This window comes from Rousettus aegyptiacus, unplaced genomic scaffold (assembly GCF_014176215.1).
Source record: "Rousettus aegyptiacus isolate mRouAeg1 unplaced genomic scaffold, mRouAeg1.p scaffold_m13_p_7, whole genome shotgun sequence".
NCBI lineage: Eukaryota > Metazoa > Chordata > Mammalia > Chiroptera > Pteropodidae > Rousettus > Rousettus aegyptiacus.
In genome coordinates, this window is record NW_023416310.1 from 66,290,569 (window position 1) to 66,316,908 (window position 26,340).

General features: G+C 49.6%; 1 protein-coding gene across 1 annotated transcript in view; it reads right to left on the bottom strand.

The window, feature by feature from the left end:
* The window catches only part of MERTK (MER proto-oncogene, tyrosine kinase), a 73,559-nt gene extending 56,622 nt beyond the window's left edge, over positions 1-16,937 (bottom strand). The window contains exon 1 of the mRNA XM_016126112.2: positions 16,775-16,937. Coding sequence (XP_015981598.2) covers positions 16,775-16,841 — 67 coding nt within the window. The 5' untranslated portion in view covers positions 16,842-16,937. The remainder of the gene's footprint in view (positions 1-16,774) is intronic.
* Between the last annotated feature and the right edge of the window lie 9,403 nt (positions 16,938-26,340).

A 26,340-nucleotide genomic window follows, 5' to 3' on the forward strand; every position in this document is an offset into this window, starting at 1 on the left:
AAACATACTACACCCAGTTAAATTTCAAATTTCAGATCAACAACAAAAAATTCTAAGCGTAAGTGTCCAGCTAAGCACTTATTTGGCGAGTGGAGCTACAAGCAGAAGGTCCGGGCTCAGAGGGAGCGCCTGAGAGTGTGTCCCTCTGCCCCCACTCCGCCACATCATTCTGGACGGAAGGCCCCAGCTCCGGCTAGTGAGTCCTCTCCATGCAGCTGTTGCCCATGCCAGGCCCACTCTCTGGCTGTGGCATTTGAGGACACCTTGGGGTGAGTGCCAGGGTGGAGGATAAGAGATTTCACTGGAAGGAGCCAGGGAAAGCCCGTTGCTTGTCCCAGCTCTAGGTCTCAGTGGCTCTGTGTGCTTTGGGGGATGGCTCCTTGTGCTTTGGGGTGGTCGCTTTGTGGGGCAGGCTCGGGCTGGCCTGGCCCGGTTGTCCAGACAGACGGTGTGCTGGAGCTAGAGTATCCACTGTCCTGAGGACAGGTGAAGGGTGGTTCTGCATGCTGGGTGGGCCTCATGCATGAGTGCGGGCCTATGATCCCAAGACCGGGGCGGGGGGTCAGGGTCAGTGCCTGGGCCTCACACAGCCCCCACCTTCCTCTGGCTTGGGGTGCTTCCTGCTATGGAGACTGCCGGGCTATTTGCCGATGCCCGTGCCCACTCTCTCTATGGGCCTGCGAGTACTCCCAGTCCGCCTGCCTCCTCCTTCGGCAAATTTAACTCTGCCCCTTCCTATGTGCTGGAGCTGGGTCTGGGCCAAATCACTGTCTTTTTTTTTTTCCTTCCATGTACATTCCTTTCATAGAAGGCAAAAACTGGAGGGAGGAAGCAAACAATACTTCTTTTGGTTTGTTTAATTTACTTAAAAACACTTGATCTTTTTAATTATTAAGGTAACAAATATCTGTTGTGAATAATTTAAGAAAAGAAAAATTAAAATATTTACACAAGTTTAGGAAGTGTAAATTGGAAACCTGATTTGTAATCTCAGCCCTGCAGGTTAACTTCTGATTACGGTTTGGGGTTTACCCTTCAGTTTTCTGAACAGAGCTGCCAACTGAACCTATCGACAGCGAGGCCCCCACTCAGGTGGTGTCGCCGAAGCCAGGGAGCAGCCACACCCACCCTGTAATCACCATGTGTGGTTAAAAGTTAACATGTCCAGATATGATCTGCCAGAAGTTGGCAGAATGATTTAATTGCCAACAAATATTTACGTAGCCCCTGCTGGTCTCAGATCTGCTGTTACAGTCGAAGGGGTCACAGAAAGGCATTTCCTCAGAGGGTCAGCAGAGGGCCCCAGGACTGAAGGGGAGATGTGGCAAACTGGGGATAGGAGAGGCTTTCACTGATCTCTCCCCACTCCTGATGGCCAGCCCTTCCAGATACGTGCTGCCCCACCCCCGTCGTAACAGCTGTGATCACTCATTCCATGTCCCATTCCCCGCTGGACACACAGAGAGACCCCTCAGGCCTCGTAGCCACACCACAGCCAGTCCAAGGAGGCGCTCGAAATCCGTATGTTGAAGGAATAAGTAAAGGCATGAATGAGAGGAGGGTGGACAGGATTTCTAGGACAGCAGCGGCAGGATATGGACCCTAGTAGTCTGGAGACTGGGCTGGCGCTCCCACGAGCCCTCAACCCGGTGGGGGCAGAGGGAAGGTGGGAAGGTTTCTGAGCAGGCCAAGGAGGAGACCAGAGCCGTGTGGAGGGCACCGGCAAGAAGGCGGCGGGGAGCTGCGGGGCACCAGAGATAGGAGAGGGGAGAGCACGTCCGCCTCCTCACCTCGCCACCATTTCACAAGAGAAAGGTCAGCCCGACCCGACACGCAAGACACAGTCCGGGAGCCCGGGAGCTCGCCAGGCGATGTCCAGCGCCCCCCTGGGGAAGGCGGGGGTGGGACGGCCGTGCCCTCCGGACCGCTGCCGGGAGAACAGGTGGGATGGCTAGGACTGGGTCACGGTAAGTGCTCTGGCAGTGTCAGCTACTATTCCTCGTATTGTTTCCTCATTTTGTGCTGAGTTAGTGAGAGCTGCTGCAGAGAATGTGAGAACCGACGGCATGCAGGCCCGAGACGGAGGTCCACAGGGCTGGTGAGGTCCACACTGCACTTTTCTGGGGTGGGGGGAGGGAGTGTTGCCATTGCCACAGTCGGGAACTGAATGAGTATGGAAAACATAAAAAAAGGCAAAATGAAAATCATTCCAAGGTTTTGGACCCAAGGGCAATGATCATTTAGAAATTATACCTTAAGCTGCCAATTTTTCACTGTTCTGACTGCTTCAGTTGTCTGGTGCTCCTCCCCTGCTTTTTCCTCCCAGAAGTGGAAAACTTTAATGTTATTTTGGGGGGCGTGACAGTGGGATGAGGTCAGACCAAAAATTTGCAGCTTTTCATTTTTGTTAACCTGTTCCTGTGAACTTGCCTTCAAAGTGACAAAGGGAACGTGCTGGCCCGACAACAGCCACTGTGGAGATGTTTCATAAGAGAGCGAGGTGTATAACACCTGCGATCAGAGACGGAGCGAGAACTCGGTCCTGTCTCCAAAGCACGCAAGTGGGGCCGCCTCTGGAATTCACAAGACACCTTCCCCTTCCCTGCCCCTCCCACCTGCTTTCAAGTCATTTCCATGTGTGGCCTGGACGGCAGCGAGTGGGAGGTTCAACCTCACAGGCAACCCTGGGTAAGTGGCCTCTGGCTCGGGCCCGAGAGTGGCTGGCTGATGGATATTCCAGCAACTGCACTTGCCAACTCCAAGAGCCACAGCCCTCCAGTCCTGGAATGACATGGTGACGTGCCCCTGCTGTGTGCCTATGTGTCACCAATCACTACTCAGCGTTGACCAATTCCAGTGTCAGCTTCTTAAAGACGATTGATTGTGCCTCCATCATCTCCCTCCAGTCCAGGTCACGGACCACAGTCCCAGGTGGCTTCGCCTTGTCCTTCTGAACAAATTTGTCTTCAGCTTTCCTGAAGGCTGGGGGTGGCATCTCCTGGGCCCCGTGTGGCACATGAGATGGAGCTGACATGCAGAGAATATCACCGGAATAAAGGAATAAATGTGTATGATGTGGACAGTGTTTTAAAGGGCAGGCAGGGAACAGAGATGGCCTGGATAGGGACACTACTATGGCTAGGGGTAGGACCATGGTGGGACTTGCCTCGGAGGCAGCCGTCCTGCCCTAACCACACAGCTAAAGAGACGTCAGAGGGCCTTAGTCTCTCGGACTCAGAAGTGGTCAATTACAAGCCACTAGTGCTAAAGCTGTTTTCCGTGCAACCAGCTCGTATACCCACCTGTAAATTCACAAATGTTTGCTGCACAGCAGCAGGCGTGTTGGGGTGGTGCTGCTCAGAGGCCCCAGTCCCTTGCACTGTGACACAGCCTCCAGGGAGCCAGGCGGGACAGAAATGTGGAGATGGTCAGGTGCATAGGTGCCCAGAGCACTGCGCAAATGCTGGCTGATGCTGTGTTGCTTGCACCTGAATTGGGCCGTTGGCTGCCCAATGTAGGAATTTCGGGGCTTCGTTGGGGCATGTGCGATCACCAAGGTGGTGTGCCTGAGACAAGGCACAGGGAACATGGCCCTGGAATAGGGTGAATGCAGCCACAAACGAGAGGAAAAAGCACACCTGTAGCCTGTGCTGCCAATGGCCCAGGGCTCTGAGGGACCTCCCCAGGGCTGGCATACACATTCTCCCCTAGCTCAAGTCCCGGATTCTCCAGAACCCTCGGATCACAGCCAAGGAGGGTGCAGCAGGGCTGGGCAGGGGAGGGTGCAGGGGGCGAGCCCTGTTTAATCTCTCCCACTCCGAGTGTCCTATGCCATGTGCCTGCTTCCAGTCCAGAAGCAGTGATGGGGTCAGAGCTCGACTGGAGGCCAGCCCGTGGGCCACCCCTGCTCTCTGAAGTTCGGCGCCTCGGGGAGGCAGCAAGGCCGAACACTGTCCTTGAACTCCCAGGGGTCCCTGCTTCTATCACAGAGCATGTGTGGGCCAGAAGTGGACATGCCTGGGGTGGGCGCTGCCCGGTGCCCTTGGCCTGCCACCTGCCTGGCTTTGCTATTCGGTGGCCCCTGCAGTGACAGGTTCTGTGCTTCACAGAAAGGCCTGTGGCCTCTGCAGTCCCATGTGTGCACATGGCCCTGTTGCCCTGGGAGAAAGGCCTAACAAGACTGCACCTCTGTCACCTGGTTTAAGGACTTGCCTCTCACCTCCACTGGCTGAGGCCAGACTCCAAACAAACAGAAATTTTCTACTTTATGCAAAAGCCAAGCATCCTCCACTGAGAAAGAGCAGCAACAACACCAGAAACCTTTAAAAAACCTTTCACCTGAGGTCACATAGTCTGACTGTCCCTAAGTTGCAAGTCGAAAACATGCCACATTAATTGGAATGAATGCACCCAGCTACTGGAGACAACCTGGGAGGGGCCTTGCTGGAGAGAAGGGTGCGAGTGGTGACTTGTGTGTGCTGGGGGGGTCACAGCTGCCAGGCGGCGGTGGGGATGCAGGGGGTGAAGGCCTGCTCAGTGAAGACGGTGAAGTCGGGGGTGAGACATGGCGCTGGTGTCAGACTTTCCACAGGCTCTGGGGACACAGGGCTGCCAGAGACAAACAGGATGCCCCAGTTACATTTGTACTCCAGATACACAAGGACTGACTGTGCCTGCCAGTACTTTAATCAGATAATCGTAACCAAGTATCATTTCGCAGACCCCAGCTGGAGCCAGGCCCCAGGGAGTTCACTGTCACCCCCACAGGCTGGGCGAAAGGTGGGTGGGAGGCACTGGGACCAGCACACTCAGCGAACCACCCCTGTGAGCCCTCGCAGAGTGGGGGAAAGGGCTCAGGCCTCTGGGTAGAGGCAATGGATGATTATTAGGTGACCCCCAGTTCCCAGGTTCGTCCCATAGGCCCAAAAAAGGCAGGGCCCCCCACCTCCTGCACACGCATCAGCAGTGGGAGCCCCAATGTCCCAAGGGCTCTGTGCAGATCCTCATTGTCCCCTTCAGCCTGAACCCCACTTTTAATCTTGGGCACTTGACTTTTTCCTGGTAGAAGAGCTTTGCAAAACAAATTTCCCGGGGAGCTGCAGACCCCGTCTCAGGGCACCAATGCCGCCAGAACCTAATTCCAATGTCCCCCCACCTCTGTCCTCATCCACAATCCAGGGGAACACCAGCATTTCCAGGGGGGTTCTGAGCTCTGATGCCGGCTTCTCTGACAGCCAGAGTGCATAGGGCGGCAGCAGGTGGGATTTTGGAGACACCCTCCTAGTGATGCCAACACGCCACCAGGACCAGATGCTTGCCCTCGGGAATGGAGACAGTGGCCCAGATCACCTTGGCCGGGGGGCTCCCCTGGGTCCAGTCCAAGAATCCCCAGGAAGAGAGCCTGGGTGTGAATGCACTGGCTTGGGAGGGTGCTGAGCTCAAGAACTCTGGAACCTGAGGGGCAAGGCAAAGCTTCGTTCAACCAGAGGACCTTGTGCAAGCCACCTGTCCCTCTGAGACTCAGTCTCCTCATCGCCGAGTCAGACAGGTGAAATCGACAGCCTCAGAGGTGAGAGAAAGAGACTGCCCACGATCACGCACTGGGCTTGGTGTGCACGGACAGGCAGCAAATGGCAGCCATTATTCCCATAACATGAAACGCCCACTCTGTCTTCTCTCGAAAGTGTAGCTACTTGTGCTTACAGAAAACAGCTATGCTGCCAGGCCATGCGGCCTCTTTGGGAGGCAGAAATACACGTTTACTTTACTAGGCCTTTTCCTTCTCTTTCCCCTTTGGCAGCATGCCAAGTGCAACAGAAAGATGCCAAGGGAACACTTTCTGGCAGTGCTCCTACAGCAGCCCCCACATTGGAGTCTGGGGCGGGTTCTCCTGGGGGCCAGACGTGGCTTTCCCAAGACCAGGAGACACTCCCAGGCTCCAGGTGTGGCTCCCCCATCATACCACCCTGACATGTACCCTCTTAGCCCACCCACACCTGAACTCCTTTCATAAAAAGCCATTCTTCCAAAAGAAAAATTATTTCCTTTTAAAACATGACTATCTCTGGAAAAGCAAAGAATAGTTTGTCTTTCTAAGGGACAGAGGGCAAAGAACTCCCTTCACAAATAGATGTACTTTTCCATATTCTTCCTACAAAAACCTTGGGTATTACATATAAAAAAGACATTTAAAAAGAACTCTGAAAAGTAAAGAAAAGGCAGACTGACTAGGGACCTTGGGACCTGAGGTCACCATGGTTCAGCAAGACTGAAGACTTTTAGACAATAAACTGCTCTCCTCCAGGTAAACAACCCATACAATACCATGGTCCCACCCTTCTCAAAAGAGGTGACAGCTGTTCTTCCTGTGGAATCAGAGAGGGCCGGGTAGAGAGCTGGGACTCATCCCTGCTGGCCACTGACTAGTGTTAGTGGAAGCCCACGTGGGGAGCTGGACTTCCACTCCCACCTGGCGTTAACGAGGCATCCCTCCTCGTCCCCACTGGGGTTATCAGAGGAGGCCTAGTGGGGAGTCAGGACTTTCACCACTGCCTCGAGGGAATGTTCCTCCCACCCCAAGTGTCAGTGGAGGTAGGGCAGGGAACACTCAGAGCATCACGAGGCTCCCCGCCCATTCCCAGCCAGGGAGCTCTCAGTGTAGGTCTGGTGCACACTCAGAACTCCACTACCTGCAACCAGCTGTGACGAGGACTCTCCCATGCTCAGGTGGAGGGAGAGTGGGGACCTAAAATTCCAGCGGAGGGAGAGTGGAGACCTAAAATTCCACCATCTCCAGGCAATAAGAGGCTGTGTACCCTCCTCCCTGCAGAGAAAATCAGGTAAAACAAAAGATTTAAATAAGAGCCAGTCTCATAAAATAATACCAAAGATGTCTACATTTCAATGAAAACTCTGTCTCAAACTAAATGAAATACCAATACCAAGATGACAGAATTATCCAAAACACTTTTAAAGGAATGATAAAAATAACTCTAATGAGCAATCGTGAGCAGGGAACACATGAAATAGAAGGTATAAAAAAGAACCAAACAAAATTTTTTAATGGAAAAAATTCAATAACCAAAATAAAAAAATGAATGGAGGCACTGAACCACAGAACGGAGGGGCAGAGGAAAGAACTGGTGAACTGGGAGACAGGACAATAGAAAATAATTTAGTCTGAACAACAGAGAAAAGAAACTGGAAGAAAAATGAACAGAGTCCCCAGGGCCTACAAGGCTACCACTAAAGACCCAACACATGTATTGTCAGTCCTGGGAGGAGAGGACAGAGATGGCGAGGCTGAAAAAGCAGTTGAAGAAATGGTGCCAGAGAACTTCCCAAATCTGGCGAAAGATGTAAACCTACAGAATCAAATATCTGAGCGCACCCAAAATGGGATCAACCCCCAAAATGTCCGTGCCAAGATACATCATAGTCAAACTTCTAAGTACTAAAGACAAAGAAAACATTTTCGAAAGCACAGGGAGAGAAGGAAAGCTATGAGGATCCGTCACTAGCAGACAGACCTTAAGAGAACAGCCACAGGAAATTCTCTAAACAGAAAGGAAACAAAAGAAGGAAAGTTGAATCATCAGGAGGGAAGAAAAAACAGGAAAAGCAAAAATAGTGGTCGATACAGTAATTTTCCCCTTCTTCTTGAGTTTGAAAAATTATGTCTGGTGGTTGAAGAAAAAATGTGACATAGTCTGATGTGGTTCTACGCATGAAGAGGAAACATTTGAGATAATAACGTTTTCCATGGGGGAGGTAACGGGACTTAAAAAGAGGTAGGGATTCTGTAGTCTGACACCTAACATAGCAGTAATTACATTAAATGTAAATGACCTAAACCTGTCTGTTAAAAGACAGAGATTGGCATAATAGAGTGGAAAAACGTGACCCAATTAACTGCTTTTTATAAGAAATTCACTCCAAATATAACAAAAGCATAGAAAAAGATGTATCATGTAACCATGAATAAAAAGAAAGCAGGACAGCTACGACAATATCGGATGAAGTAGGTTTCAAAGCAAGAAGATCACTGGAGACAGAAAGGCACATTCTATAACGACAGAAGAGTCACTCTACCAAGCAGACACAGCAATTATGCATGAGCACAGTAGGCCCGCTGTGTCCATGGGTTCCATGTTGATGCATTCAACCCACTAGGGATTGGAAATATTCAGGAAAAAGAAAAGTACGTTGCTGCCGACATCCGTACTAGGCAGTTATGCCTACGACAGTCGAATCTGTACCGAACGTGTCCAGACTTTTTTTTCTCGTCATTATTCCCTAAACGATACCACAGAACAAGTATCTGCATAGCACTTGCACCGTGTTAGGTACAGGAAGTAACCTAGACGTGATTCGAAGTAGACGGGAGGATGTGCTCATGCTACCCACCTCACACAAGGGGCTTGAGCATCTGTGGGTTTTAGTACCCTGGAATGGGGGTGCAGAGGGCAGTCCTGGAACCAATCCTCCACGGATACTGAGGGGTGACCACATGTCTCAAAGCAAAGAGATGCAAAACATGTGAAGCGGAAACAGACAGAACTGGAAGGAGAAAGAAACAAATCAACAGTTGTAGTCGGGGACTCAGCCCCTTCCCCAGGCCTTGCTCTGTGCAATGCTTCCCTTTGGCTGTTCCTGCATTGTATCCTTTATAATAAAACTAATCACAAGTGCTTTCCCAAGTTCCATGAGTCATCCTAGTGACTCATTGAACCTGAGGGGGACAGAAGGGGACCCCTGAATATGCAGTCATATGAGTAGACTGGACACTCCATTCAAGCTGGTATCCGAAGTGGGGGATGGGGAGGTTTTATGGGATCAAGTCCTTAACCTGTGGGGTCTCCACTAACTAGAGGTAGTTACTGTTGGAATTGAATGGCATTGGAGGACACCAGACAGTGTCAGGGAACTAGAGAACTGGTTGTTGTCGAAACACCATATTTGATGTCGGAAAACACACACACACACACACACACACATCCTTCTTAACAAACCCCAGGAAGATTGTTTTGGAGATATAGACGACATGTTTCTAAAATTTGTGTGAAAAGGCAAAGGAAACGGAATAGTCAAAATGATTTTGAAAAAGAAGAATAAAGTGGGAGGAATGAGTCTACCCAAACCCAGAACTAATTATACGGCTGTCACAACCAAAGTGTGTAGCATCAGCAGAGGGGCAGACGCCCAAGTCAACAGGGTAGGAGAGAAGACCAGAAACAGACACACATGATTTACCAGCCTGCTCTTTGGCCAAGGTCAAAGTACTTCAAGGGAGGAAAGACAGCCTTCTCGAAGGATGACACTGGAGTAAGTGGACATCCCCAGGCAAAAGAAAGAACTTTGACTTAAGTCTTACAGCATATTCAAAAATTAACTCAAAATGGGTCACAGATTTAAATAGAAAACATAAAACTTTTAGGAGAGAAAAAAAGACAGACAAGAAAAACTTCAGGATCTAGAGCTAGGCAAGAGTTTTCACACCTGGCACCAAGAGTATGATTCGTAAGGAGGAAACTTGGTAAATTGAGTTTCACTGAAAGTGAACGTGTTTGCTCTGCAAAAGACCCTGTTAAGAGGATGAAAAACAACCACGGACTGGGAGATGTGATCCGCAAACCACGCATCTGACAAAGGACTCGCATCTAGAATGTTAAAGAACTCTCAGAACTGAGGCAAGTTTTCTGCTGCATGTAGCCAAAAAGAACCTGTCACTGGCATGGCATAGGACACTGCAGAGTGCTGCCCGCATGCCTGCGTGTGATTCGATGATGACGAAACGATGCCAGGTAATTAAATGTGGAGCAGTGGTTTCTCCGGAGGAGGGAAGGCGGGGGTGAGACAGAGGGGGAGGGGGTCCTCACCTGTGCTGCTGACTCCTGCTTTCTTAAGCTGGGCGGTGAGCATGGAGGTGAATGTTACTACCCTTTGGGTGTGTCCTAAATATTTTATAACAAGATTCGACTATAAAGAAAAGGGGCAGGTGAGAAAGAAAAAAGTGTAGCAGTAAAATTAGGTCTATATGCTTCCCCGCTGGCCCCCAATGATGGTGGTGAGACCCTCTATAATGGCCCGCAGGAGAGGCCTGAGCCTTCCCTTCACCCCTGGTCCTAAATCCTAGGGCGCCGGGCTCCAGGAACGTCCAGGTCCGCAGTTCTCACCCCGATGCAAGACTGGCCTCCTTCCCTGGATGGACCCAACGCTCCGATTCCTGCCCTCAGTGCCAGGTTCTAAGGTGGCAGGGTGTGAGGCTCCGTGGCGGTACCCAGGAGTGCACCCGATGATGGAGTCCACCCCATGATGGAGTCTACAGGTCCCAGGTGGAGCCCAGGCTTCCGAAAAAAAGGTTCACAGGAAAGCTTACTAGTTGACTTTCCCTTGTCCTCCCAGCTAGAACGCTGAGGAGGTTTACGTTCTATGATTTGTATTATAAAACATATTTTTAGATTTCCAAATATAAAATTGCATCCTAGTATTAAATAGATTTTTAAAACGTCACTTGCTCTGCACACTGGAGAGACAGACATACCACATGCAGCCCCTGCCTCTCGGAAACCCTCAGTCCTTGCTCCCCCAGATCTGAGGCCATAATTTGGACAAGTTCAGCGTTCTCAGAAATACATCTGTGCGTCTCGACTATGCTACTGCCCCAGAGAGAGCTGCCAGGGTTGCTTCACGGGGGCAGGGAGTGGCAGCTGCCTGTAGTAAAGAACCCGCTGGTGGGGCTCATTTTAAAAAGAAACACCCCGCACCTCCAGCTGACGCCTGAGGACACCGACACCAGAGTCGGGCTGTGGCCAAGGGGTCACGCTCCTGCTGGCACGACCTGGAAGCAGCCCTGTGAGCAAGTGGCCAAGCGCGCCTTTTCTCTTCTGATGGAATCCATTTCCTGCCTAGAGGGGACCCCAGAATCACTCACCCCCCACGCCCTGCCATTGGAACAGTGGGGTTTCAGAGCTTCAGAGAAGTAACACATGACACCCCCCCCTCCCCTCCACCCTCCTCCCCCACAGCCCCATCCCTGAATGCTAACATCAAAACTGAGATGAGAATGTACATCTCTGGACTCTTAAAGTGGTTATTTTTTTTATTAACGCTTCAAATTTAATGCTAAACCGGATCAACTTCCCTTTCTCCTTTGCTCCAAAACTTTCAAAGAACATTGTTTTCATCCACAAATCATGTGCCAGCGCTGTAAAAAACGCTGACGGCCTGGTTCCACTTCCTGCGTGGGGGCAGCCGGCCAGCAACAAGTGGAAACCCGCTCACAGAGGCTGTGCCCTTGGCCTCCATGAGTACGGACTGGCTGGATCAGCTGGCTGTGTGTTCGGTAGATGGTCAGGCCCAGGACAAAGCCACTTTCAGCAGGTCTAAGTCCTGGCTCTAATATTCTGCACTGGGACAACCTGTTCTGATTTGTGAAAACAGTCATTCTTCAAAACCATAATCAGGCCAGCCTATCTCAGCTTTAACAAGCCCAAAGGCTTAAAATAGCAAAACGGTCCTTTCTCCCCAATAAACAAGGCTTTCCTTCACATGTCTCGGGTGGAGGCAAGACCACAGCGAAGGCAAATTCTAAGATGTTTACCATTCCTGAATACTGAGGGAACTGGGCAGCCTCCCACTCCACTAAAAAGCAGATTACACAAAGAGATCTGTCCCTTTGCCCACTGCCGGGTGCCAGCCCGAGACCTCAGCCTTGAGGGCGGCATACCCTGAGCGGGTCTGGCTGGGGCCTTAGCTGCCGCACAGAGCTGGGCAGCCCCTTGAAGGTACCGGCTGAGAAATGCCCAGCGGACATCACTGACAACTGATCACAGGGACAAACACATGAGCATAAACAACTCTGTACATGTAGACATGACAAGAAGTGGGGTTTCTCCAAGCATGAGTCTCTTGGTGTAAAACTACTCTTCTGGAACCTTGGTTGAAACATAAAGTCGACCTCTGTTTCTCTCCCTCTCCCTCTTTCCCCCCAACCCCTGCTTCTTCCTCCACCCCTTGCTACCCCAAGACTCATGGAAAATCTACATTAGCATTAAGGAAGAAGCACTGACAAGGAATACGCAGGTAAAGGGTGAAATAAAATGCTCTAGAACTGAGTGTAGGTTTCCCAGTGAAATGTGGAAGACACAGTCACCCTTTCTTCCTTTACCACTTTACATTCAAGGTAATGTGTCTGTGCCCACTGGGTCCTGTTGCTAACAGAGGCCCAGAGAGCTGGATGACACAGCTACCAAGAAAGATGGCTGCCCAGCTGTGGTCTCACAAAACTAGGGAAGACTTGGGCCCTGGCCAAGATCAAGGTCTGGCCACTGTTGAGACAAAAAGCAAACTAAGACTCAGGCATGGGAGGGCAGGACTCCAGGCCTGTATCTCAGGTAGGGGCAAAGGGGCCAGAACAAGGGAGAGTCAAGCACATGCCCCCAGGGACAGAGGCAGGATCAGGGCTTCCCTTGGGCATTGGGGCAGCTCACACCTGCCACTAACAGGAAGTATGAGGTCAGTAGGGCTCCTGGGCTCCCTGTGGGATGACAACCAGCACACACACACTGGGCAGGTATGGGGATCCTAATCTAAGAAATGAAGTCACGTTTTCCAACTGCAGCCAGAAGGCTTCACTTGGAAAACCTGGTTTTAGCTGGTCAAAAGAGAAGGCACTATCTGGGTGTTTACACTCCAACCCAAAACAAAACAGAAACTACACCCACACTGGCGCAGTTATGTGGGAGAGAGTGGAGCGGGCACTGACCTTCCTGAGAGGCACATGACAGGAAGATATTCCTGGACCAGATAGTCTGAGTCCAGTGGCTGAAGGTAAGGGGTGGGCAGGCAGGGCGGCCAGAGCAGGGCAGCAGCGGGAGGGCAGGGTGGCCCTGCAGACAAGCCAGGTCTACCTGGGAGCCATCGGGAAACAAAATCCCATGTGGATGGATACCCACAGCCCTGCCCATAGGAAATAGGGAGAGTGGCCTAAGATGCACTTTAGGACACATTTCAAAGAGAAAAAGAGAACTTCCCCTCATCTAGGAAAACAACTACCAGTACATCAGAGCTCAGCAAAGGCAAGAAGTCCTCAGTGACAAAGACAAGTATTTCTAGGGCACTCATTAGCTCATTTCATCCTTCCATCACTCTATGAATAGTTGAGTCCCACTGACCAGAGGAGGAAACTGAGGCCGGCCATGCGGGACAGGAGTGGGTTTGCTGGCTACTCAGATCTCTGCTGAGGACTTTATTCCAGCTCAAATGCTTTGTTCCATCTTCGTAATAATTAATCTCCTGCTGAGATGCCCAGCAACCAAAGCCAAGTGCTTGTGCTCGGCTTATGATTAAACTAGTGAGACCATTCTCACTGAAGGTAAAGCACTCAGGGTGACCACCTGAGCACTGGGCAATCTGCCTCACACCCACGAGTTGCAGCTAAATCTGTGTTTTTAATGTGAAAAATTGGCATTTGACTTTTTTTTTCTAGTTGGAATATTTCAGAGAATATAAACTATGTTAGCATTGCTATCTCACGTAACGCAGTCCCGGAGTCTATCTCCTCTCCATGTCCTGCCTTTTCTAGTAGTGAAATCACTTTGGCATCTCAGCAAAATGGAAGATGGTTTTTCACCAACCAAGCACTGCATATAAGGCCCAGGAGCTGTAGTAATTCTGCTTTGGGAAAAGCCAGTAGAGGGTGAAGGGGAGAAGCATGGGGCGGAGCAGTGGACAACTGGTCATGGGCACTGTCCACAGATACCCACTGAGCGCCTAAGGTGGGCTCAGTACAGTGATGTCCACCATTGGGTGGTGAGAAGTGTCATTAGGAATTAAATTTGATGGAGAGTGTGCGTGTGTGAGACTGGTTGGGGAGGCTGTGAGGGAAGGCCTCTTGAGAGCAGCTGAGTGGAAACCCAGACAAGCACGGCAAGCAGAGACCCTGGGCCCAGATCCAGCCAGGGCCGCATCCACTGCAGATGAAGGAGGCCCTGTGGCTGGAGTCACTGGAAATGAGTCAGAGGAGTGGAGGCCCCATGAGGCCCTGCAAACCCAGGAATGGGAAGCCTCCGGGGAGTTCCAAACGACAACACAGATGGAGTCATCCTCAAATCTCCTCCTGGCTATGATGTGAGAAGTGGCCATTGCCCGTGTGTTCATTGGTGGGTGAGGCAGGCCAGTTTAAACCCAAGGTCTTGGTTCAAACTGTCCACCTGGCTGCATGTTCCCAATTCCCAGGCATCTAAAGATTCAACTTGTTCAGAAACATCTCCAACCAGCCCTGCTCCTGGGATTATCTGGAAATTACTTATAAAAGTCAGATGGAAAAAGATCATTCGAATTAACATAAAAAATAACTGTGTTCCATTCAGCACTTTGAGGAAGGGGACCAGAACAGATTTTCAAGAATTATGTGTTTTTGGCATAAGCCCTGCTTACCTCCAAAAAGCATCTGAGGCCACAGTTATAAAATCCACAAACACTGAGACAAATGACAGTTCTCCCTGGGAAAGTGTTTACGGTATATTGTAATGTCCGTCACAGCATCGCGGGTGGAACACACTAACATCCAACAGTTTTAAAAGCCCAGTTTGCTCCCAGGGTTGAGTTGAGCTGCGTGCACCATCTAAGGCCTTGCCATGCCCTCGCTTTACCCACATTTATGCTCCTCCTCCATCCTCCCCCCACCACACAGCCAGTTCACCAGCCCCCCACCAGAGACTGAGCAGGAAAGAGGGTTGAATGTCCCTGGTTCAGCAGTTTCAGTTCTGCTGTGTGTGCCTGGGTTGCGTCCACACACACACACATTCCACCCTGTCTCTCACACCCCCTCTCCTGTCTGGTAAGCAAACCGCCTGGACCCACAATATGTAACACAGAAACCTCAAAACTAGACTAAAAGTTTCATTGCCATTCGTAATCTCCTCCCAGAGCACTCTGACTTCTGCTCTAATTCTGCAAATCATAATCTTGAAGCTTTTCACAAGGTAGGCTATCACACACACACTGCCAGATGTCTCCAGGTAAACTCAAGATTTTTTTTGTTTTTTTTTTTTTAAAGGCAGATGAAGAAAAACGAGAAATTCTTCACTCTTCCTGCTGAGTGCATGTAACAGACCTTTCAGGATCATCTGACTAAAGCCAATGATCAGCTACAAAAGTTTTTTATTATAGCTTTTAAAAATTTGAAAAAAGAAAAACTCTATTTTTAATATCTTACAAAAAACTACTGTTTCCATTACTTTTCCCACAACTTTTTACCACACTCATTACCTCCAAGACTATTTATGGCCAGTAGAAAAATATAACATATTTGCAGATTAAGAAAAATGATTCTGGCAGAAATGCAGAGAATTTTTGAGGACTGAGGAGGGGCAGAGAACGATTGTTTTAGTTCTTCGATTGGTTTTGCCTTCTGATGTTTGTTTCAAATTGCTATGTTGCCCCAAATTATAAGTCTTTTATGTGATTTAATGCACAAAAATAGGGGGCTTAAGAATTTTTCATTTGAGCAACTGAACTTTCAAAGGACTGCCTCAAAAAAAAAAAAAGTTGTAAGCGAATTGCTTAACTCGAACTTTTCAGGTATTCTTAAAAAACATTTCTGACTCTAACAGGCAAAAGCTACTCAGCCATATTTACGTCAAAAAGAGACCCAAAAAACCACAGGCTGGATGGAAACTGTGGAGCTAAGGAAAAATGCCTAGGATGTGTTTATTTAGCATACCTTTCTCCCCGTTTCTTTGTGTTTTGCTAAGGCCTGGTTTAGTTTCTTCCACCTTCCTAGAGGAGTGAGTGCACAGGCGCCCAGACTTCTAAGCCGTTCACCCCTCTCCGGCGACCCAGCTGTGGGTGCAGGACCCCCCATGCTGGCCGCCCTGCGCTCTCTCAGCCAGCATCTGACCCGGGAATGCCTGTCACCACACCTGGCAGCTCTGGGATATACCTAGACGCTGTCGCGGCACAGGAGGTCCTGCCGACAACAATAGGGATACAGAATGCGCCCTCTCTCCACAACTTCCATAGGGTATCCGGCAAAGAGGCGCAGGTATTGCCCAAGAAGGCCCAATGGGGGCGCCGCTCCTCCTCCGTTCCAGCCTTGGTCCATCGCGCGCCCAGACCCCGACCCCAAGATCGCAGCCTGCGCGTCTGAGGGCTCAGGTCCCTGGATTGGTGGGGCTGCGGCCCCCAAGCTCCCGCCGGAGCGGGTCAGCGGCGCAGGGATGTCCTGGGAGAGTTTAACGCGAACTCCTGGCCAGGACAGTGACCACGTCCGCTCGGCCGAAAACTTGGAGACTCGAAACTCTCCAGACGAGTCCTCCGAGCTCCACCTCCTCTCCGCGGGAAAGGGCGCCCTCGGGACCCCCCGCCCGCTCCACTGGGCTCGCGCCCTCGGCTGGTCCTGGCGCTCTGGGCTGTTGCGCTCCCTGCGCTCCCTGCGCTCCACCCCCAGCACCCCTGGGGGTAGAGGGTGGTGGTAAACCTGCCCTGCAGTGGGGCGCCCCCACCCGTGCCCAGACTCGAGCCTTCCTCCCCGGGCTCAATCGCCCCCAACACCGACATCGACCCTGGCCCGCCCCCCCGGCCCTGCCTCCCCCAATCCTTGACCTGCGCCACCAGCCCCCAAGTCCCCAGCCTCGAGACCCCTCCCCCGGACCAATCACCCGGGATCCCCGCTCGGACCTCAGCCCTCTTCCCTGGCCCCGCCTCTTCCAAGTCCCCCCGAGCCCTTGCCCCCTGCCAGATCTCCCCTGCCGAGGCCCCGCACGCTCACCCCCTCTCCGGAGCGTGGGGACGAAGAGCCAGGGCAGCAGCAGCAGCAGCAGCGGGGCCCGCCCCATCGCGAGGCCGCGGGCCTGGAGACTTCCCGATGGGCGCACCGGCTACCGGGCCAGCGGAGCAGCGGGTCCGGTGCCGGGCAGCAGGCGCCGGAGTGGAGACAGGAGGCGCCGCGAGCTGGAAGGGGCGGGCTGGGGGCGGGCTGGGGGCGGGCCGCGGGGAAGGAAGGGACCCGGCCCACAGGAGGAAGGGAGGGAGAACGAGGGCGGGAGAGAGGCCCGCACGGGAGGCGCGGTCGAGGCGGGGCGGGAAAGGGGCCCGGCCTCCCAGCGTCCGACGGAGCGCCTCGGAGAAAAGAGTACCCCATGCGCCCCAGGGCAAGACGGAGAGGGGACGCTCATCCCCTCTGGGGGGAAGAACATCCAGGAGAATCTCAGAGCAGGGGCGCAGGGAGGCGATCTGTGTGCAGAGCCACCGTGACGTTAATAGTAAAAGAAATCCAAGCGGTGGATGTTGGATACGTCCCATCGGGGCGGTGACTGACATGCCTACGCTGCTGTCTCAAAGGAGACATTTTAGGACTCATGCATTTTCATGTGACCTTTTTTGACAGCATGAGCAGGTCATGTCATTCCTCTACTCAAAACCCTCAGACCCTGCAGTGGCCCCTGCAGTCTGCTGCATGACAGCCAGCGTCCTGCCCTCAGCCCACCAGGTCCCGGTGGCCTGGTCCCTGGTCCTCTCTAACCTTGCCCCCTTACTCTACTTCATTTGTGCTGCTTTCTTGTCACACTATTCCTGTCCCCTAGGTTGCCTTGTCTTTTGTAGTAGATTTTGCTAGAAGGAGACACCCAGCCCAAATGACTTTAGACAGGTTGGTGCCTACAATGACAACAAAAGCAAAACTAGAATGGGGTCACCTCTTCGGTCACTGCCCCACGTTATGACACCGGACCCCAGTGGCCAGGTGAGTAGTGGGTGGGCTGCTCCTGACCAGCCAACTTGAAACAACAGCCAAGCAGTTTTTCAGATCTACGCTGAGCCTGCAGTTGTGTCCTTGGAGCAACGGGGAGTCTCGGAGGGGAGGACATGGCAGGCCACTGAGAGAATGGAGGAGGAAGAAAAACAGCCTGGCAGCACCTCCCACAGATGGGGGTAATGGGCTGCCTCCCGGCTGCTACTCACCAGGCTGCCCTTCTTTCTCCAGGAGGGCTCATGGGCAGTCTGCCCAGATGGGGGAAAGCTGCCATCAAGCCTGGCCTGCGTGCCTGTGTGCGGGGTGCACGGTCCCTAAGGCATCTTGGCAGAGCCCTCCTTAGAGGGTTTCACACCGCTGACTGTTCACTTGGCCTGGAATACTGTTCCGCCAGTCTTACACCCTCCCTATGAACTCTTTTTCCACAAGTCTTTGCTCAAATCTCACTTTCTTAATGAGGTTACTCCTTGTATAAAACTGGGCTCGTAGTCCATTGCCATGGGATGAGCCACCCCAGACAAGGTGGGCAAAATGTCACCATCACATTAAGTGAGTGGGCCCTGTGGGCAGGAGGTTGGGACAGGCACATGGGAGATGGTTTGTCTTCGCTCTTCCATTTCTGCTGACATCTTGGGTTCAAGTGGCTGGGGACTAGAACCATCTACAATAGGAGTGAGCTAAGTACAGCCCGTGGGTCTCCCTGTCCTCACCCCCACCCCCCGTCTGTGCAAATACGTGTGATTTGGATACTGCTGCTCGTGTGCCTATTGTCATCAGCTGCTTTTGTGCGATGATGGCAGTTGAGTAGCTGTGATAGAGCTCATATGGCCAGCAGAGCTGCATGATCTCACTCTTTACAGAAAAAAGTGGCCAACCCTGATCTATAGGCTCCTTCCTGCACATTGCTGACACTTGCGCTGGGATGGATGACTTGAGAACAAGAGCAGCAGCTCGTCCTTGGTGGCCTCGGTGCAGCTGGAAGTGTGCATGGTGGCTTAGGGTGCTAGGTGCAGGAATCCATTCCAATGAGCAGGGTAGACGCTATGTGTTCTTTTATGATGCAGCCTCAGGTCACCAAGCTCCACTTCGCCATTCCCTCTGGGTGTGAGGAGTCACCACTCACCCTCACGGCTGGGAGCCAGAGCCCCCACCTCAGGATGATGGACATGTCAAAGAATTTGCAGCCAGGTTTTAAAACTCCATGAACACCAAAATGTAGCCAAAAGGTGGGGCATCAGCTCTACTGTATTAATTTCATATTTGACATGCATCTAAATGACTCTGTGATTTATCGTCCTAATTATTTGAGTGACCAAAATATGGGACGAGAAATGTGAGCAGTAAAAAAAAGGAAAAATCAGACCCGGAGTTATACAATTTCCATGCTTACGGGACCTCTGCCCCAAAGGTTGCTTCTGTGCAAGGTCAGCGGGTGATGCCCCCCTCCCCCACAAAAGCCTGGGCTTGAAGTCCTGCCACCCCATTATCTGCAGAGACTCTGGGCAAGACTGTCCCATTATCTGCAGAGACTCCGGGCAATACTGTTTATCCTAACAAAAAAAGAGGGACAGTCAGGGCCTGCAGCAGCGGTCACCCACGGGTTGGGAAGACAGCACCCACGGATTCAGGTGCAGAAGGCTGTGCCCCAAATAAGGTAGCATCGTGACCATGATCCATTGTGCTGAACGTACAGGTGGCAGGACTTAAGACTTCCGGTTGCAGACCCCATGACCACACATGCAATGTGTAAAGATTCAGTCCTCAGTGACCCCGTTCTAAACCCACATCCTATCTCTTTGTTCTCCTATTACTCTTGCCGCCCCACCCCCACTCCCCGCCACTTTCAGCCTTGTCGCCAGCTATGGCTTATAATTCATTTCCCCCTCCTGTCTCCAGTGTACCACGTGGGCCCCCCACCCAGAGCTGACCTCTGCCCATCTTCTGTGATCTAGTGAGGACTGCCCAACATCCAGACAACATCCAGGGTGCAACCCCAGGATGCTCTGTGGATGGCAAGAAAAGCCTTCATCCTAGTGGCAATGACAGTGGTGGAGGGCCACGCATTCACCGACCATCCACAGAGATTCAACGAGCATGTGCTGATTCTAGGAAGTAGACTGACACCTGGGACAAAGCTCTGGGCCAATGCATAGTGCCTCCATCAGGGACCCAGGTGCCAGTCAAGGTCAGGACCACTTGGGCTCTCAGCCACCCAGCAGCCATTCCAAGGTCCCCCAGTCACAGCGGCTTAGAGCCCCTCTGCTGGGCCCTGGCTGTCATATTCCCCTGAGCCTGGAGGTAGGGTTCACCTTGCTGCCCACACCCCTTCTTCTCCCCTCCTCCCCAGGGTCTCCGGCTCTGAACCACACAGCCTCCCCCTGCTTGCTGCAGTCGCACTGACCCCCAGCTCTCTCCTTCTCATTCCTGCACGATTTCAGTACTAGCACCACTGTCACCCCCTTCACGCTATCTTTGTCATAATTCTGGTGGTTTCAGTGCCACATATGATCTTCCAACAATACAGATTCCCAGCCCCTTGCCCTCTTGTCCTCCATTCGTTGAGCGAATGATGATGCAAACACAAGTGCCAGGTTCTGGCAGTTTGCTGGGCACTCAGATGGTGCTTATATGTGAATCAACTCAAATGCCCCAAATCACAAGGGAAACACAAGCAATTGTAGTTTCCTTGGCAATGCAGAGGGTATGTGGAAGGGTGTCTAATCTGTGTGCTGGACCACGTACTTGGAGGACAGGGGGATGGCTCCTGGGGACTCTGTCACAGGTAAGGTGACCCATTCAGAATATAGAATCAAACATGGAGTACACTGCACTTAATAAGTAGGTGCCAGTTAAACAGGAATTCACCACTGAAGAACACTCCCCAGACCCGAAACCTACAGTTTGTTATAGGAAGAGCGTACAACCTCAGGGAAGTAAGAATCTGTATCACAGTGAAAGGTTATTTCACAGCAAGGCATCTATAGAGGCCATGGGCAAGGTTCTTTGTCCGTCCTCTGTAAAGAATGTGGCTAAGCATACTTTTATACTTTTTCTTCGGAGCACTTCCTAACCAGAGCCCAAAACGAGGGCTCAGTGTCGGCGGGGGTGGAGGGGGGGGGCGGTAATATGTTTCTCGTTATCTATATATATTCCCAAGACATAATCAGCCTCAGCCCATTCAGAATTCCAAGGGATTTTTTGGGGGGTAGGGGAGGGACTTGATCACATGGTTCAAATTTCACACATACTAAATTTTTGAATATATATATATTTTTAAACAGAAATTCTATTTGCAGGGAATTATTAAAAAATAATTTAATAAATATACAGAGGTACCCATACAGTGGTGATCATCATAGAATTATTCACAAAGCAGAGAACAAAATAAATTTTAACTCCATTAATTAGAGCTTAGTTATATAATTTATGACGTATCAGGAGAAAAAATACTAGAAGATATTTTTCAGAAATAGTTTTAATGATATTATAAATAGAGAGAGAACAAAATAATTTTTAAAATATAGATACGTGTATATTTACATATATGCATAGCATCTCTGAAAGAATACATATAAAGATATGTATAATTACTTCCAGTTGGGTATATAGGTGATCTTCACTTATTTTAAACCTTTTCCTTTTCTACCTATACCCACGAATTATTTTCGTAATGAAAGAAATATATTCTTATTTCGAAAAAGAAAAAAAGAGTATCTAGTCCAATTTCTTTCTTCACAGATGGAGAAATTGGTCTCAAGATACGAACAGTGTGTGTGTGTGTGTGTGTGTGTGTGTGCGCGCGCGCGCGCGCGTGCATTAAAGTATTAAAAGATGGGAATAAAGGTATTTGTTCCATTTGACCCACCTGGAAAGAAGAGGTTTGGTTTTACAGAAAAGATGGCAGTTGTGCTAATTTTTTCTGAATCAAATGGTACTCTTTAAAATTAACCCCATATTTAGCTGTCAAATTACATTGTGGCAAGACACTCCGTTCACTCGACTAAGTGGACCTCTTTATCACTGAATATTAATGCAGCAAAACACAACCGCACAAACATCTCAATTTTGTTCCCTTGTTTAACCCCACGTCTTCTAGTTTCTATACAGTACTGTCAACTGCCTTGCTCTTTGCCGAATTCATTTATTTTCGACTTCTCATTCTTTAGCTCCTTGCAATTCCTTTTCCTCTTTTTCATGCTTTTCTTCTCTTTAAAATTATGTTGAAGGAAAAAAAAATCTGTTTTAATGCCATATAAAAAGTCAGAACTTCCTAAATTATGTTTTGATTCTTAAAGTGTTTCATTGTTTGTATTAAACATCTTACTCCATTTAAGTTTATTTTCCTTAAAATTTCCCTTTCCTTCTTTTAGTCATCTACCTTCCCTTTATTCCCTTCAATTATTTTCTTGATTTCTTCCCTTTCTTCTCTGTCTCTCTCCCTCTCCTTCCTTCCCCTCTTCCGTATGCAGCTACCTGACACCATCAAGTGCCATCCACCCTTCCTTGTTTTCGAACCGTCCTTACTTCTCTGGACTTGCTTATGGTTCAGTTCCATCATTATTATCTTCCTAGTTTCTTATCACTCAAGCAAGCACAAAAGATGTAGAACAAAGGAATCCAGATATTTGTACTCATTCTGTGGACATGTACATACAACCAGCTAAATGTAGGGTGTTTATTGTGCTACTCTGAAAAAGAATGTTTGGTATTGCCTTACTTAAATAAACTTGTAATAAAGAGCTAAGCGTTTCCCTGAAGAGAGATTTTGTAGCTGAGCAAGCTTTCCGTGAGGACAAAATCCATGAAAAATGCAAATGCAGTAAATGAGATCATTTTAATAACTGTTTCCACTTCTGCTGTCAGTCCTTCAATGCCTGCTCTCAGAATAAAGCCTGAAACCCTTAAAATGAGTTCTTTGTTCACCATTCCAGTGGGTAAGAAGACATATCTCACCGCGGCCTTGAAATGTCGTTCACATTTCCTGTGTTTATTTCCATCTGTGTATATCATCTTTCACATGACGTTCAAGTCTACTGTCCATCTCTTACCTGTGTTGCTTGTAGGACATCGCTACCTGTGCTGCACGAGTCTTTGTCAGGTACGTGTGTTACCAGTGTTTTCTCCTAGGCTGTGATCGGCCTCCTGCGCTTTGCGGTGCCCTTCGCTCTGTCCCTAGCTCTCACTGCAGGGTGGGCAGGTTTGCTCTGAACATGGCAGCACAGCTGCTGTCTCAGCCTATGTGATGTGAGTCATGCAGAGTCTAACAGGCTCCATTTAGCATGGGTTCGATGTGATGGCAACACCATGATCGAGATTTTAAAACTGAGCGGCGGAGTCGTGGTGGACTGTTGTCAGCTGTTTCCCAGTGTCCACACCCAGCTCTCCAAGAGGAGAGTGACTGCGTGTGGGGCAATGTGACACCACCCTATCTCTGGACCTAAATTCTTTTGGCTTAATCTGATTCCTTTGAATCTGGTGCAGTGCACAGGTAAAAAAACAAACAAACAAACAACAAAAAAAAACCAGCATGTGACCTAGTTTGTCAACGGAGGGAAATAAACTCTGTGATTTATGCAGAACACATCACAGCCTATAGGGGCCGGTGAATTTGTTTCTGCCGAGCGGTTTGCCTTTGCTTTTCTATTACTTGAGACAAAAATAAACCCAAAGTACACAGTGATTTTGTAATTTGTGGTAGAGTTTGTAGAGATGCCCCTGAGTCTATATCAAAAGTCAACGGGGACACTGATGTGCTACCTATTCAGTCTCCTCTGTCTCTCTCTGTGCGGTCTTTTCGTCTCGCCAACTGTCTGTGCTCCATTCTACCTGTCCAGCTATCTGCCCTGTCCTGGGCATCTCTCCATTTTGTTCTTGCATTCACTCCTTCTCCCCTTCCCTCTCCTTCATCCATTCATCTACTCCTTTCAGTTTTTTTCATCGACTCTCTCCATCCATTATCTATGCATTCTCTCCATCCCTTTCTATAAGAAATACTTTTTTGCATTACATACCTTTCAAAATCCAACCAGGATTGTACCACAAAGGAAATTATAGGCCAATTTATTTAAAATAGATATAAAAATCTTAACCACAAACTTACAGCAGTTTTACAAGAAACAGCTAGGAGCAATTAATAAATATCGAATGCCAATGACATTTACACTGTTGACAAGGGAGGAGTATGCACCTCCATAGAGTCAATAAGTACCTTCACCAGATCCTGATAAAATTCTGAGCAATTTAGAAATGGAAGAAAATATTTTTAGTTAGATAAAGGACATGAAAATGCGCCACAAACATGATGATGAAAACAGCAGTGGCTTTCCTGGTGAAAACAAGTAAAAGAAGGAGGCCCACAGCCAGCACTAAAACCGCCCGTAGCAGGAAAAGCAATGTGAGAGACAGAGAATGAAAAAGGCACGAGGCTGCCATTACAAGATCCCATACCTTAAAAAGTGAGAGTGAATCACCCAACACAGACACAGGAGCCAACAAGCTACATCAAGATCGGTATAAGAAATCGTCCTTGTATGCAATGGAAATAACCAGTTTGAAAGTGTGGCAGAGAAAGCAATTTCCCTTTACTGTAGCCCCAAATTCTAGCAACTACCCAGGGCTAAGAATGACAAGAAAATGTATTAGCTCTATGTATTGTATATTGTATTATTATACATATATTTTATATACTTTATTGTATATATCAGTCATATCTGTGCACATATATTATATTAATAAAGAATGATGAATAAAGGGTAAATGGTAAGATATAGCAGATTGGGAAATGGGAAAACTCACAATTGCCTTTACATTCGTTTTCCTCCAAATTAATGTATAAATTCGATACACGGCCAGCCTAAGTTTGAAGTATTTGCTATAGCACTTGTGTAGCCGATTCTAAAGACCAAATGAAAGAGAAAATCTGCAAAAACAGCCTCAAGAATATTTCAAAAGTCAGCAATGAGAGACGTGCTACTAGCTCTGAAAACATGTCAAAAAGTTTATCATATTAAAAGAGTAGCGTTTGATGATCAAGATGAAAAAATGCCAGTGACATGTGTTAGGGGGCTCAGAAATAGGGCTTTGTATCTGGGAAGTTAGTAAATCAAAAGGTGACACTTCTGAGGCGGCAGCATCGTTGTGTAAGACAGGCCTGTTCTTGTCCCTTCACCCCCACGGACCGTTCAGTGGGAACAAGGACAATTCGGCACCTGTGCTGGGGCAAGAAAGTGTCACGGGGGGCTGTGGGATCCAGCACACTTGCCAGGAGACCCTGGAGTCTCTATGTGTTGGTAACAGGCCAACAGACCTGGGTCAGGCCCACCCTGTGGTAGCCCTGGACCAGCCCCAGGCCAGGTGGGATCCCACTTCAGGGGTTGACTTTACTCTTGGTCCCCCAACCCCAGGACTGAATGTGGATGGATGGATGAGGGGCGCTTGGAGAGCAGCATCTGGGACCCTGGGAGGGCAGCAGCCCTAGGGCTCTCAGCCTGGCCCATACCCCTGCGGCAAGACCAAGTTCAGGCCCAGGGAGGGCTGGGGGCCTGGGATGGCCGGCCTCCCTCCAGTGACTTGAGCTTTAGCGCCACCTTTGGGGAAACAAACCGAAACGTCGGAGCTAAAACTATGACGTTCTGACAAAGGAAGAAGAGGAGTGCAGTCACCTCCGACGGTGGGTTTGGCCACAGGTAAGAAACAGCCTCTAAAGCACGAGAAACACAGACACAGCAGGTTCGCTGGAATTCATAAACATGCCGAACTTCTGCACACTGAAAGACGCCATCTCAAGGGAAAGGCAACCCAGGGAAGGGAGGAAGTGTTGGCAAAGCTGGCGACTGCACAGAGAATGCTGCCACCCACTGTGATGGTTAGTGTGATGCATCAGGTCGCCCGGGCTATAGCACCCAGTTAGGTGAACAAACGCATCTGCAATCAGTTGCCTTTGTGGGTTCTTACCCCCCAGAATGGTGGTGTGTTTGTTACTGAGCCAAAACCCTTAAGAGAAAAAACTGAGGTTTCTTGGTGAAGAAATTATCCTCACATCACAGTATAAAACCTGGCTGAGCGGCTAGCCTGCTGGCCTGCCCTATACACGTCAGGCCTGCCAGCCTCATGAGGACAAACATCACCTCATGAAACAAATCTCGTCATATGTGTTTCTCTGTGCATGTGCTTTGCATATGTACACATGCATGCATATATGTATGCACATGTCTGTTCGTGTTATAGAGATATATGTTCTTTTTCTCTCAAGAAATCTCTCGGATGCAGATTTTGGTAAAGAGGATAGTTCCAGAGGAACAGAATTTTAAAGATGTGTTTTTTCAAATGGTTTTGGGGCTTCTGGAATTGGTTCTCTAATCTGATTAAATTCAAAGGCCTTAGTGACCACATTTCCAGTGTTAAAGAAGGCATAACAGTCCAGGGTACAATGTGGCAACAGAGATGCAAGAAGGATCACCCCTGAATCCTCCTAAGCAAATATTCACTTAAGAAAAGGTTCTAGTTGACCATGAACTTGATATTTTAGATCCCGTTTTACAAACTAACAAATGTGATGTAATTAGCTTATTGTTCAGAATTGCTCT